The sequence below is a fragment of the Hydra vulgaris genome, chromosome 12, assembly GCF_038396675.1.
Source record: "Hydra vulgaris chromosome 12, alternate assembly HydraT2T_AEP".
Classification (NCBI taxonomy): Eukaryota; Metazoa; Cnidaria; class Hydrozoa; order Anthoathecata; family Hydridae; genus Hydra; species Hydra vulgaris.
In genome coordinates, this window is record NC_088931.1 from 60,127,501 (window position 1) to 60,144,256 (window position 16,756).

General features: G+C 26.6%; 1 protein-coding gene across 4 annotated transcripts in view; it reads left to right on the top strand.

Annotated features, from left to right (window-relative positions):
- Positions 1-16,756, top strand: part of LOC100198472 (polycystin-2) — a 93,581-nt gene that overhangs the window by 21,812 nt on the left and 55,013 nt on the right. For all 4 annotated transcript variants that reach the window (XM_065813935.1, XM_065813936.1, XM_065813937.1 and 1 more), the window contains exons 4-7: positions 1,317-1,370; positions 4,308-4,366; positions 13,464-13,618; positions 15,198-15,296. In XM_065813935.1, coding sequence (XP_065670007.1) covers positions 1,317-1,370; positions 4,308-4,366; positions 13,464-13,618; positions 15,198-15,296 — 367 coding nt within the window. The remainder of the gene's footprint in view (positions 1-1,316; positions 1,371-4,307; positions 4,367-13,463; positions 13,619-15,197; positions 15,297-16,756) is intronic.

Below are 16,756 nucleotides of genomic sequence, written 5' to 3' on the forward strand. Positions count from 1 at the left end.
GATTCCATATATTTAGTTTAACTTTTATTAAAAATAACTTTTTTTCAAAAGAAATATATTAATTGTTTTATTTCTTCTTTTTCAAAAAAAGTTGTCAAGATTAAAATAGGTGTTTTTATATTTTGCACATTTCAAAGCTTTAGATGTGCCGAAAATACTTGCAGTGTGTTGAATTTATGGTGTGGTGTAGTGGTAGATGGAGGTATACTTTGGAAAGCAGGGGAATGAAAGTAAGCAGGAGTAAAATAGAGTACATGTGTGTGAATGAGAGGGCAGACAGTGGACAGGTCCAGTTATAAAGAATTGATTTGGTGAAGGTGGACGAGATTACCTACTTAGGGTCGAGGGTACAAAGTAATGGAGGAAGTGAAAGAGAGGTAAAGAAGAGAGTGCAGGGAGGGTGGTGAGGATGGCACTAAGTGTCTGGTGTGATCTGTGATAGAAGCGTGTTGGCTAGAATGAAGGGAAAGATCTATAGGACAGTAGTGAGACCTGCTATGTTGTATGGACTGGAGACAGTGGCACTGACAAAAAGACAAGTGAAGGAGATGGTGGTGTCTAATATGAAGATGTTAAGATTCTCATTTGGAGTGACAAAGAAGGATAGGATCAAAAATTAGTTTATTAGAGGATCAGCACATGTAGCATGTTTTGAAGATAAAGTTAGAGAATCAAGATTGAGATGGTTTGGACATGTACAGAGGAGACAGGAGAGCTATATTGGCAAGAAGGTTTAGGGGAAGGAACTTCCAGGTAAGAGGAGGAGAGGTAGACCTAAGAGGAGGTTTATGAATGCAGTGGTGAAGGATATGAGAGTGGCTGGTGTGTCAGTGGAGGACACTCATGACAGGGCTAGATGGAGGAGTTCTACTGTGGCGACCCCTAAACAGGAAATGCCGAAAGAAGAAGAAGAAGTGTAGTGGTAGATTGAGAATTAGTTCAATCCCCACCACGGTCCCAATGTTTCTAATTTTTCTGAGCAACATTTTTAAATAGATTTAATACATATATTGTAAATTCAATAATAACTAAGTATTTTATTTTATTTTTAACTTTTAACTAAGTTTTAGTTTCAGTTAAGCTTTAGAATTTGTTAAGAATTTTTAAAAATATGCTTTAAAAAATAATTTATTAAAAAATATATATTTTTTTTAATTATGACTTTAGTAAAAATTATTAAAAATTTAATAATGCTTTTAATAAAAATTTGATACTTTCAAAACTGAAGCTAGAACTCCTAAAATTTCATGTAATGCCCATACTAACAAATAATATATTTATAATTATAAAACTTGTTAACATATTTACAATTTCAGTTACCTTTGGAATGACCAGCACTTCAATGTTTTATATGACAAATGCAATCCAAGGTATTAAAAATACTTATTTTTTATTGATGTTTTCAATGTTTAGTAAAGTAGCACGTAATGTTCATAAACAAATAAAAATATAATCTAGCAAGTACTGAGTAGGAAGACAAATTTGAAGGAGCCATTAATAAAAATGATGGTGAATAAATTGACATCATTAACAACATCTTGATTATCTCACATCTTGATATTCAAGATGTTTTAAAATCCTAACAATTTATGTTTTTACCAAAAAGCCAACTTTAACAGTTAAATTGATACACACAAACAAACACACACAAAATAAATGTATACACAAGCATATGTTCAAAAAAAAAGTACATGGGAAACAAACATCAACTGATTGTTTTCTTTTAAAATTTCTTATGCTTAAATTTAGAAATTATACATATTGTAAGTAATAAACACTTAAAGTAAAGTTTAAAAAACCTCACATTAAATTTAAATTTTAACAGTAAACAAAATTCAACAAAAGATTTATACTTTAAATTTTTAAAGATTTATTTTATTAAATTCAGAATTTTATTAAATTAAGTGAGTTTGATTAATTAAACACTAAGTTAGTAAATTTGTTTACTCAAAAATACACTTTGTTTGTAGTATATTTAACTTTTTACTTAAAAATGTTTTGTTTCAGCATCACATATTAGAAATGTTTCAGAAATACATGTTAGAAACATAAATTTTTGTTGTGTTAAATTGATCAAAAAATGCTTGCAATTGTATAAAATAGTTAAGGAAAAGAAAAATTGAACTACTGTTTTTTTATTTAAATCTTTCATTGTGCATCTTAAAAATAGTTTATGGTTTTCCAAATTCTAACCTTTCATATAAGTTTATTTTGAATTGTAATTGGTTCTAGTCATAACTTTTTATGCTTAAAAGTTAGAAAAAGCTTTTTTTATTTAAGTTAGTGAAGACTTTGCCAAACTTAAAAAGAAAAACCGTGACCTTAAATCAGTGCTTTAAGCAAGAAAGGTATTTTATTCTATAGTAGAAAATTAGTTTCCAAATATTCAGCACATTTGAAATTATTTTGACTTTCAGAAGTATTTTTCATTGTCTAATAAAGCAATAATGTGTGTTAATAAATACAACTTTTTTTTTTCTTCTTACAACAAGGCTGCAAGCAACCACTTTTAGAGTTACTGGAATAGAAAAGATGAAGTTTGTCAAGCAAGATAACAATTAACAGACGGCTTAAAAGGTTGCAAATTATATAAATCAGGAAAACAAGATGAAGATGAAGAAATATGTTTACTTTGCCTTTTTGCACCCTGTCTAAAAGAGAAAAAAATTCAAGAGCAATTCACTATATATATGGCAACAATATTGCATACAAGGATTTGAGATTTATAGAGATAAAGAATAGAATCTGGAGTAAGAAAGTGGGAGTACGATAAAGAAATGCAATCTTAGCAGGTGCTATTTTTGCAATAGATTTGATATATGGTTTCCAAAACAGGTCAAAAGTAAGAGTTAATCCTTGAAGACAAAGGGTCTGATAATGATTAGGTAAAAATAATTGAGTTTTATCTGAGTTAAAGTTCACTAGCCACTGAGAGCTACATAATGTAGCAGAAATGAGACCCTTTTCAAGCTCAAATGCCCCCTCCAAGCAATCAGAGAGTGTTAGTTTCTTTTTAAGACAATTAATGTTAGTCATCAGGGAACAATGCCACCTTAAATGTGAGAATTTCTGGAAAATTATTAATATAAATTAAAAAAGTATAGGGCCAAGGATAGAACCTTGAGGAACCTCTGAAGTTACAGAAAATGAAAAAGAGTGGTGTCCATCAAGGACAATTTTTATGCTACAATTGGTAAGGAAAGATTTAATAATCTTAAAGATGTAACCTGATACACCATAAAAAGACAGCCTCTGGATAAAACCAGCATGCCAAGCATGCTGGTTTTCTCCATAGGCTCATATAATGCTCATATAATTTATAATTAATATAATTTATATTTGTATAACTTTTCATATAGTTAGTAGTTATGATTACAGTTCATATAGTTACATTGGAACAAAATTAAGTTAGCAAAGCCGTAGGATCTATTACCTTTTAAAGCAATGAACTTTTTTTGAATCATTTTTTTAAGATATGCAAGTGTCTTAAGCATTTTTTTCATCTTAAAGTAGTTTTTGCTAGAAAGGAGAGAAGGTTAAAAAAACAATAAAAAAACAGATAGAGGACTAAAAATAGTATGAGAATTTTGTTAGCTTTTTTAAAAAGTACACAAAATTAGACTACTTTTTTTATTATAAAAAGTAATGTAAATTTAGACTACTTTAAACTCTTTCAACAAAAGAAGTTTGCCAAATAAATCTAAATAATTTCCTTGTGCAAAGTTTTTTTTATTTGTTAAAGAGTTTTTTGATCTTATTGTTTTGGAACATTCGTTAAGTCCATTAGCTGATGCTAATGTTTGCAATAGTACGTTGTCAAAAAAAAAGTACATTTAGTGAGAAGAAACATCCATTTATAAATGCGAGCAAAAAACTGTAAAGTCAGAAAGAAATAGACAAGAATTGTTATTTGAGAGTTTCTTAGAGTTTATATATGATTGTTTTATTAGAAGTCACGTAAACTTGTATTCAAGTTATTTTTTTCGTTGAAAAAATCTGTCACATTTTTCGCATTTGTAAAAAATCAAAAAAATTTGTTTTTATTTCATTATTTGAGTGTTTTGTTGTTGTTGTTTATGTCAAAACAATAACAAAAAAACAAGTTAAAATAATTGCAAAAGGCGCATTCAATTACACTATTTATATATGTATATATATTTATTGTATGCATACATATAGGTTATAACTGAACATGCTACAAAACATAACAATACAGCATTTAGCGTAAGAGGAAATATTTTAACATGATTAAACTTGATTTTTGCTTATAAAATTGTTTTTGTTTAATATTTGTTTATTGATTATAGGGGTACTTGCTCCCACTCCTCCCAAGGAAATGCCGGGAGAAAGTGGAGATGTGTTTCCTGTAAGTTTTTAACTTTATTAATAAAATTTTTTAGTTTCAAACTAAACTAAAACTATTAGAATTTTGGTTTACATGATTATTGTTTGTGTTTATTTGGTTTCATTTTGATATCACTACATACATACATACATACATACATACATACATACATACATACATACATACATACATACATACATACATACATACATACATACATACATACATACATACATACATTCATACATACATACATACATACATACATACATACATACATACATACATACATACATACATACATACATACATACATACATACATACATACATACATACATACATACATACATACATACATACAAACATACGTACATACATACATACATACATACATACATACATACATACATACATACATACATACATACATACATACATACATACATACATACATACATACATACATACATACATACATACATACATACATACAGGGTTACATGGTTTTAACTATTGGTTTAAACCATGGTTTAAACCAATTAAAAAAATGTTGGTTTAAACCAAATTAATGTTTTTTAAGAAAGATTTGAACTTGCAACAGGAAACTAAAACAGGGTTATGTTCACAAATATAACTAATCTTAAATATAGATATTTTTTTTTAAATCCATGATTTTTGTTTTTGTTTTTTCATAGAATATAGTCCTCATTGTTCTTATAGAACAGAACAGTAAACAAATTAGTAATAAAATGTATTTATCTGTTTTCTTCTACAGGCTGTTTCTCCTTCAATAGGTTCATCAAGAAGCATTGCTTCCTGATGAACTTATTTCATCAGGAAGTTTTCTTAACGATATATATATATATGTATATATATATGTGTGTGTGTGTATATATATATATATATATATATATATATATATATATATATATATATATATACACGCATAAATATATATATATATATATATATATATATATATATATTTATGCGTGTATATATATATATATATATATTTATGCGTGTATATATATATATATATATATATACACGCATAAATATATATATATACACACATAAATATATATATATATATATATATATATATATATACATGCATAAATATATATATATATATATATATACACGCATAAATATATATATATATACACGCATAAATATATATATATATATATATATATATATATATATATATATATATATACATATATACAGATTCACATGTTTAGCAAAAGTATAAGTAGTTCTAACATAATTTATTGATTCCACAAAAATGTCTCAAAAAACTGGGCGCAAATGTGATATGAAAAAGTGTATATATATATAAATATATATATATATATATATATATATATATATATATATTTATATATATATTTATGCGTGTATATATATATATATACACGCATAAATATATATATATATATATACACGCATAAATATATATATATATATACATGCATAAATATATATATATATACACGCATAAATATATATATATATATATATACACGCATAAATATATATATATATATATATATATATATATATATATATATATATATACACATATATACAGATTCACATGTTTAGCAAAAGTATAAGTAGTTCTAACATAATTTATTGATTCCACAAAAATGTCTCAAAAAACTGGGCGCAAATGTGATATGAAAAAGTGCAAGCAATCACAACCCCATAAAATTATGGAGTCAATTGAAGATCAACAACTTCTTGAAGGTAAATAAATAAATGCATTGTCATTTAAATTTTATACTTTCCTAAATTGTAAACATATATATTTAAATTACTATCATGTATTTCATTTTAAAGGCAACTCACCATTAACATCACAACAACAAATGAAAAGGTTTGAGCTCAATCTAACATCAGCTGATAAATATTTAAAAATTTATAAGTTTTTTGCATGAACAAGCCTCAAAGAGAAAGATTTTCTTGATCTGCAACTTGGTAGATTTATATACAGTACAAACTCTAGCTTCAGGTCAGTTGAGCACAAAGAATTTAAAAAATTTATCAATATGCTTCATCCAGGATACACTCTACCTAATAGAACTCAAATTTGAGGAGAAATATATTTACATATATATTTACACAGAAGAAATTAAAAAATTTAAAGTATTGAATGGGAAAATTGTAGCCATGTCTTTAGATAATTGGAGTAATGTACATAATGAACCTACAGTTTGTATCTCTGTAATTACAGATAAAATTAACATTTTAGTGAATATCTTACACAATTAGCAAGAGAAGCAATAGATTCTGTAGGACGTAAATTTAGATGCACAGTAAAAACCTTTTTGACTGACAATGGAACTAATATGAAATCAATGAGGCAAGTACTTTCATCTGAGATATTATCATAACTTATGGGTGTGCTACTCATATGATGAATCTTTTAGCAAATAATCTTAACATTGAAAATGTGAGCAAGCATGTTACACAAATAATAAAATATATAAGAAATAATCATCAAGCTAGAACAATTTATAAATTAAGCGGAGGAACAAAATTGCCACTTCCTACTGACACTCGCTGGAATTTTGTATGTGATTCACTTGAAAAATATGTCAACAACTGGAGCATCATTTTCATAATGTTTGAAAAAAATAAAGACTTATATTCCATGATTGGTAGAAAGGTAAGTGATATACAGATTAAGCAAAACACAGAAGATTTATTCTTCTGTGTTTTGCTTTATCTAGATACCTTGAGACTGTCAATGATGCTCATTTCCTGGCAAACACACTAGATCCTAGATATTTTGGATCTAATCTTTCTGAAAATGAAGCTGCCATGAATTTTGCAGATAAAGAGTTCAAGAATTTGTTACCAATAATATTCAAATTAAAAGCCATATCTGCTTCATTCGATAAAAGCTATTTGTATAGTGAATCTGTTTTAAAAAATGTATCACCAATAGAATGGTGGAAAACTCTAAAAATTGTGGATTGTAACATAATGGATATTGAAGGTTTATTAAATGCACCAGCTTCTAGTGTTGGAATCGAAAGAATTTTTTCAACTTTTCGCCTTGCTCATTTTAAGTTAAGAAACCAATTGGGGATAGAAAAAGCAGCAAAACTTGTATTTATATATAGAACATTACACAATAATGTATTGAATAATTTTGATGAAATATAACAGTAATATTGATAAAGAATACAGTTTACTCAAATAAAATGTGTTATGCTTTTTTTTTAATTTAAAAGGATAACTAAATACAGCATTTTTTTAATAAAAAATTTTAACCAAAAAAACCATGGTGTTTTTGGTTTTTTAATTATCCTGCTCAAATCTCTCACTCAAAATGTTTTAAATAGCATGAATTGCTTCAAAATGAGGTTTCCTTTGTTTTTGTCTTGAATTTAAAAGGGCTAGTTATTGCACTGCCAATGTATTACTCTTTGACAACACCTGACAGATTAATTTCTTGTAATTGCTTCAATTGAGTCTCTAGAATTGCAAATAATTGAAAAGTGGTTTGCAGTTCTAAAGGTATTTTTACTGATGGACACTGAGGTAATAATCCTTTAACTTATACTCTTATTTCTGCAGCAATAGTCTTGTCACTCTTAAGACATGAATATTGTACAAATATCTGCCATCTTTCTCCAACACCACTTGTACTGCTTTTTTGTGTGTTGTGTTTTGTGTTTTTGTTCAGACTCATGCAATATATCTTTTTAGATTTGTTTAAAAAAGGCAACACAATTTAAATATGCTTCAACAATTGCAAGTATTGACTGTACTATGCTGACTTGTCACTCCAATATTATATTCTGCAATATTCATTATATTAAATATACACTGCAATATTCCTATATTAAATGACATTTGTTTCTTTATAATATCTGAGGATTCATCTGCAAGTGTCAAATAGAAATGCTTTGTTCAACTCAAGATTCTGCCTTTGTGTTTTTAAAATGAGAATTTGTCCTCACTCTTGCAAGTTGTCATGAAGTGGTTTACAATTATCAACATTTATAATGCTTTTTCACTTTTACTTTTATCCAAGTTAAACTGGTTATTATTGGGTTCTTCATCATTGTCACCTCTTATAGCTACGCCTTGTGAAAGCAATGTTTTTAATGTTTTGAAATGAGCTTAGAAGTCTTTTCGTTGAACTGCTTGCTTCTCTGTGTACATTTAGTTAATTTGAGCATTATTATTATAAACTTGATATTTTCCTTCATCTTTAGAGCACTTGCAACCTTATGAACATCGGAGTCCTGGGGATTTTTTAGTGCTGTTGCAGATTTACTCCATTTTCTAAGTACTTTCTCAATCCTATGCTTGAACACTATGTCAGAAAATGAATCATATTTTGTTGATCATAAAATAGACAATATATTAAACCCAGCCTTAATACAAGTTCTATTTCTGCTGGTTTTTTTTTTTTATCAACTTTGCTGTAATCTTTTGCTTTTCATTTGTACTCTTTTATTTTTAGAAAATAAAAATACTAACTCAAAAAACTATTGCTTTCTTGCAAAACACCTATTAAAAAACATGATATATATATATATATATATATATATATATATATATATATATATATATATATATATATGAAGAGCTAAAGAGCTAAATAAAAATAAAATTGTGACTTTTGATATGTTAAGAAAAAAAAAATTGTTATAAGATACCTAAATTTTGAATTTTGGTGAATTAGTTCTAAATGTGACTTCAGTTATAGGTTATGAAAAAGTTCTTTAATGTCAGTTTATTTATCTGAGTTGTTTCTAAATTGCTCTATGGCTGCTTATTGATTTTGGGCCTTTTTTTTCACTTAAATAAATTATTTTCAAAAGTTTGGTTCAAATCAATTTTAAAAAGTATTTTTTATAAGAAAATTTGAAAAAATGAAACATACCAATTTATAACCAGTTCCAGTTGGTAAATATTGACAATGAAATATTGATAATAAAATGTTAGATAATTTAATGCTTTTAAAATTTACCATACTTGTTTCTCAGAAAAAGCATATTTTTTCACGCTACCTCTGCCACCCCACCCAAAAGAGCATAAAAATAACTAAAATAATTTCTTTAGGCAACAGTTGATAAATTGTAAAAAGGGACAATAAGAAAACTCGGATTGTTCTAAACAAGGCCCTTCATAAATCTGCTAAAAATGATTATTCAATAAAAACAAAAAAACAAAAAATTTCTTTTTGATTAAAATAGAAGAGTATATAGCAAATTTATTTATTGATCACTTTAGATGTATCACTTGAGCTAAGACCAAACAACTTTAATCTTATAAACCATTTCAAATATCTTCGATTCCATATTGTTTTATTTTTATTTTTTTAATTCACCTCCCCAAGGTCACAAAGGCCACCACAGTCGAGAAGGCTACTTTTAGTTGTTGTTATTAAAAATCCTCTCTCAACTCTATAACTCTGAAACACAAACTTTGAAAAACAAGGCTGCTGCATGAAGAAACAAGTTAAGTGCGTAACTACCAAGGACATGGTGGGGATAGCACTTGGAACTTCTTCGCTATTGAGGCAAGGGCTCTACCATTACGCAATTACTGCATATTATTTGGAATTTAGTCTATTAATGAGTTATTTATTAAAATTGTTAATAGTTTTGCTCCAAAAAGGAGTTATGGTTTTGATCTCTAACAAGTTGATTATTTAAGATTGCTCAGTTTGCACTCATTTTCTAACAAAAATAATTCAATCAATACTGGATGTTTTCCACAAGACATAAAATTAGGCATGATAATCTGTATATAAAAAAGACAACAAAACCATTAAAAAAAATTACAGGCCAATAAGTATATTACCATCACTATCAAAAGTACTTGAAAAAGCATCGAACTGAGGAAAATCTTGGTGATGATGAATGATTCAATCAATTGAGCTTCAAAAAGGGGTGCAATGCTAATTTAAAAATTCCTAATATGATAATAATTCTTAATATGATATCAAGTTATAGAAATCAACACAAAATTATTATATTCATTTTAATTGATGTAAAAAAGTTTTTGTAAATATAATATTTTTTAAATAATGCTATTGACAGCTGTGTTAACAGCGTTATTTGCAACAAATCTAGGTGTCAGTAAAAAAAAAATTTGAAAATAGATCTCCTTATATTTAACAAACAGAAGACAGTCAGTTGTTCAACATCTAAAGAAAGTCAATTATTCAACATCTAAAGAAATGTAGTAGAAAACAAAAAGTTAAGTTTTGTTCAAGGAATGGGTCCATTGTTTTTCAAAAGTTATATTTATGGTCTACCAGATGCAGCAGAACTTGATATATGTTTTTTGCTGAAAATACAACAATGGTTGCAAAGACTGACTTTATTGAACAATTACAAAAAATATGTTGCTAAAAGTTGAAAAAAATCAATTATTAGTTTTTAGCAAACGGGCTATCATTTTTAAAAAAAAGGTATATGGTGCAAAAAATGTAAAAATGTAAAGTAAAGTTGCAATGATGCAAAGTTACCCAATATGCATGAAATTATAAAGAAAAAACATTAGCATTCTGGGTATTCATTGGCAAAACAAAATGAAGTAGTATTACTATTTATATTGTACACGTGTCAAAAAAGTCAGTAAAGGCATCTACTTAAAAATTTTAATAAGCTATTCCCATTTATGTCTAAAGTTATTTTATACAATGCTTTAACATAGAGCCATTTAATGTATGGTGTTGCAACCCTGGGAATTAGGGTTGGCATGCCGACCTAACTGCCGACCTGAAAGTGTTTGAGGTTGGCAAAAAATTGCCGACCTTGTTTCTATGTTTTATGATAAATTTTTGTGCCAATCTAATGCCGACCTCTAACAGTTTGAGATCGGTAATTTATTTCTGACTTCCTTTTTCCTAATTCCGAGGGTTGGTGTTGTAATCTGGGAAACAATCAAAAAATTTATGTTGCAATTGAGGTAACAGTAACAAAAAAAAAAAAATTATACAACTCAAATGTCAACCAAAGAAATCTCTACAAAGTATTAGTCCCAATATGGTTAACACAAGACCTAAAAAAATGGAGTCTGTTATCTTTAGGTCAAGAATATCAAGTGGCTATTTTACAAGTTAACAATAATCATTGAAAGTTAACAAAAGAGTCTTCCAAACTTCAAAAGCCGGCCTATCAAGCCACTAATAAAGTTGAATTTGAAATGTATTATTTATAAGTGTAATATTTATAATTATATTTTTAAATTTCAATAGTGGTAAAGTATAAAAAAACTTATTTAACAAATTTATATCCAAATATTTCAAGTTTCAGTTTGTTAAGACTCTTATCCAGAGAATGATCTTCCCTTTGTTAGGTGATAAAAGTTTAAATTAAAAAACATATTACCCTAAATTTTGTATAAAACCAGCAAAAAACATTGAAAATGTGGAAAAAAACTCCATATTTGTTTTACATAGCAATAATAAAATAATAAAATGTAAGTATAAAGTATATCAAAAAAAGACATTAACTTTGTACAATCGGAATTAACATTCAGATTAAACTGTGCGCTTGTCTTAAAAATATGAATACTTTATTTAAAACATTTATATTTTAAACAGTTTATCCAGAGGGCTTACTTAATATAGAGTAAGTCTTGTTGCAAATTGAAGTTTAAAGTTTTAGTTGATGTGTTCATCGAAAATAGATATGACAAATACAAAAAAGGAATATTGTACATCAATTCCAACAAAAAAGAGAGAATAAGAATAAATTTCATCAGAGTCCATTAATTTATCTGTAGTTTTTTTTACCGTAGGTACCAAGTCTTTTAGCAAAATTTAGTATTCTAAAAACCTGGTTTCAGAGTGGTAAAAACCCAAATTTAAGATTTTTATGAACATAAAATAACTACCTTGTCAAGACTATTTTTGTCTAGAAACCTGTCTAAATGTTAAAACTCAGCATTTTCAAAGTTAGTTTGTAAAATATATTAACAGTGCACAAGGTTGGAACATTAAAAACATAGTCTTCTACAAAAACGCTAATTGCAGGGGCTTTAATATGTACCTTGACTTAGGGTTTGGGTAATGTTTGGTAATAGGTATGTTTTAAGACAAAAATGCATAATAATTGTATTTTTACCACCATTTGTGAAGTCATTGCAAAAAATGAATTATTTTTAAATTAATTTAAAATTATCAATTGTATTATATTAAAAAAATATAAACTATTCAGTTTTATTTTTTTAACATTTTATAAAAATTGTTCTGAAGTTTAAAAAAAAAATTCAACATTTCCTGATTTTATTTTAAATTATTGTTATGAAAAGGAATATGAATTTGTTAATTTTCAAGCATTTAGTTGTTTTTGTATTCCTAAAGTTCAGTTTTTTATCTTGGAAAAAGTTCAGAAGAAATATTACTAAGATAATAGAGATATTACTAAGAAATATTACGAAGTTAATAGAGATATTACTAAGAAATATTACGAAGATAATAGAGATATTACTAAGAAATATTACTAAGATAATACAGATATTACTAAGAAATATTACTAAGATAAAAATTTAAACAAAGAAAAAAATAAAAGTTTTAATCGTCCAAAAAAAACAATTGACTGTTAACTCTGTGTGTTAGCTAGTTGAATTGAATGCTCCCATTTGATTTTTTATTTTCCATTTCGATAATTTATTAACTATAAAAATAATATTCTAAATTAAATTCCCTTCATTATCTATAATAAATTTCATTCATTAGATATAATAATATTAAAAAAAAACCTTTATTTACTGTATAAAGTATATATTAATTTAATAAAAATGCTATTTTGAAATAAACTTCATTCATTATTTGAAATAAATTTAATTGATTATCGACAGCAAGTTTCATTTATTAACTTTAATAATACTATTATAAAATAAAATTTATTCATTGTTTAAAAGTTAACTTTATTTGTTATACACAGCAAAACTTATAGAGTATAATGTTATTCAAAAATAAATTTCATTATTTATAATCATAATATCCTAAATTAAATTTTGTTGATTTACTATATTAATATTCTAAATTAAATTCCATTCATTATTTAAAATAGATTTCATAAATTTATTTTAACTGTATTTTATTAATTCAGTTTTTTCTCTTGTAGTACTTGAAAGATACTGTCATAGGTGCACTTTATGTGGAAAGTTATTATGATAATTCACCTGTAAAAACTTCTGAGTTGGGTTATATCTTTTTCGAAAATAAGTTATTAGGTCGCCCAAGACTTCGTCAAGTTCGAGTTAGTAATGAATCTTGCATGTAAGTTGTCTTCATTTTTTTTTATTTATCCGCATTAAGATGGTGCTCAAAACAACATTTATAAAATATGGCTTCTCCCACCCTTTAATGTGCTCTATATAGTAAAATAACATTAAACTAAATAAGTTAACCCCTTGTGGCACATGGGATTAACTTCATTAGTTTTCATACTACACCTTTGTGGCGGTTTTAAACATAGCATGTTAGTGGCATATAGGGTTAATTTCAGAATATTATTTTCGGGGGTGCCACTTGGCCCTAAAAGATTTGACAGTATTATCAAAAAAAAAAAGTTTTTCAAAATTATCTGTTGGGTCTCAAATGAAGAAAATTAAATAAAGATTACAAAAATAGTAACCATTTTATGTAGAATAAATTGAAAAATTTTGTTAAAAAAACTTGTAAAAATGCATTTTTTTTCATTTTTAGTTAATGTAATCTTTTATGCAATTAAGTCTTTTATATTTTTTTATATAATGCCTAAAAAATGAGGAAACTTTTTTTTATTTTTAGGTTCTAATTTTGTAAGCTTTTTAATCCCTTAAAGCTTATGAATGGTCAATTTCATGCTGTTTGACATTTCATGTGGAAGAAGAATGTTATCTATATTTCTTTATGTTGCTTCTCTTACTAGCAAACATAACACAAATAATAACAACAAACAAGAACATCTTATAATTGTACTACTACCATGTGTACCACCTTAACATCTTACAATTGTCATTTTTTTTAATGTCGTTTCTTATATGATATGGATGTTTAGAATAAAAGTAGACAACAAGAAGTCTTTTGCTCAGCTTTTTTTTTTTTTTTTTTAATTCACCTCCCCAAAGCCGAGAACACCACTACAGATGAGGAGGCTACTTGTGGCTATAACCCTCTCTCAACTCTATAGCTCCGAAACATGAACCTTGACAAACAAGAACGCTGCGCGGAGAAACAAGTTGAGCGCGATACTACCAGGAACGTGGTGGGAATCGAACTCGGAACGTCTCGCTTATGAAGCGAGCGCTCTACCACTACACAACTACCGCATGATGAAGCTATAATTGTGCAGTAAACTTATAGCTACATTGTCTTTAGTAGCACTACCTCATTGACCTTATGAGGTCACAAAATCCTGCTTGGTTTCTATTCTTTTGCTAATTTATTCTTGTATATTCCCTACTTCAAAAACCATATTTTTAAACTTTTAAAAATCCAATTATATCTGCTCTATAGTTTCAATATCTCTACTTATAATGAATCCCTGTTTAACTGTACACAGTTAGATAAATCACAAAAATTACAGCAGGCGCCTACATGGCCCTGATATACATTTGATGCTTTTTCTGTTCAAATTGTTTACAACAATTTTAACTCTGATATTTAAGTATTGTTGTATAAATTGCTCATTAAAGATAATGATAAAACCTTTCTCTTTGATTGTTTTGATGTTTGGATTTAAACAAGTTTAAGAATACACCATTAACTTTTACCACTACACCATTTCCACAGAAATAAATTATTAAATAAATTATGTTTGGTAATATTAGCTTTATTGTATAGTTTATTTTAATTATACATTTGAATATTTCAGAGTTCATGAATATTTTCGAGATGAAATAGGAGAATGTTATGCTCCATACTCACCTAGTACTGAATTTGTTGGGAAATTTGGTTTGGAAAATGGATCTGCGTAAGTTTGACTTAAATTTTGAATTTAATAAAAATTAATTATATGTTTTTGAAATAAGGTATATAATTATATATCAATTGAAGTAAATAAAATTATATGTGTATAATTATATACCTAATTCTATATAGTTTTTTCAAAAAATAAACAGAAAAAAAAACAATATATATATATATATATATATATATATATATATATATATATATATAGAGAGAGAGAGAGAGAGAGAGAGAGAGAGAGAGAGACAGACAGACAGACAGACAGAGACACACACACACACACACACACACTAAGTGATGTATTCAGGCTAGTTTTGAAACTGGTTTGAGCACCTAAACTACTTGTTTCAAACTCCAGTACGCTATTTTTTACAAATAAAAATACTTGCCATATTCATTAGTTTAAATGGTTGTTTAAGTGCTTCTTTTTAATCTGTATGCTCAATGAAGTTCCAACTAATGACAATTTCATAATTTTCCCAAAATAAATTTTTTGAACATGCTGGATTTCTTTCAGAGATTTAAAGAAGACTTTTTTTACTTATTTTAAACCTAATATTTAATTGTTTAAATTTATCCTAAGATTTAAGTTTTTTTTTAAATTAAAAAATAAATTTTAAGGTTTAAAAAAAAGATAAGTAACTTTTATTCATACAATAGTTTGTTTATTTTAGTATTTGTTGTCTTATTTACAGTATTCTTATTTTTCTCAATTGTATCTTTCTTACAATAGGTATGTCAAATTCTAACTCCACTCTCTGATAACAAACAAATTTTAAAATAAAAGTTGTAAAAATTGTAATTTTTAAATAAAAGTTTATGTCTGAAGATATAAATTTTTATATTGATAAATTTATTTACTATTACATACTTTATAAAATATGTTAATTTTAAGTTTTTAATTCTTATTAAAAATTATTATTTAACTATTCATTTTTAAAATATGTTCAATCAGTTTTAAAATAATCATATCGCATCTTTGCATAGATATCTTAAATAAAATACTATTTTAAACAAATGGATGATATAAATTTATATTATAATTTTATTTAACAGTGAAAATCAGCCGCAATTAAAATAAGCATACATTTAAACCAGTTTTAGCCACAGAATTTCAGATTCTAGCAGAGTGAATTAAAATTTTATGCCCATATTTTGTAAAAAGTTGATTTTTCAATCAGGATCAGGCTTAGCTGTACATCTTGATAACAAAAATTCGATCACTTTTTGAAGTAATCAAATTTTTACATACTCAACTTGCAAACTAAAGTAACAACCTAAGTAAAAGTTAGGAGTATCTCTAAATGAGTGGTGATAAACAAGCAATAATAGATAACTGAAAGTGCATTTTAGTTGTAAAAACTTTACTAAAAATAATATGGAAAGAAGGCGTTATAAAGAAAAAAGAAGTTTAAAGTTAAATTTAAGGTTTAAAGTTTATGGTGCATGACTTAGAACTTGCAA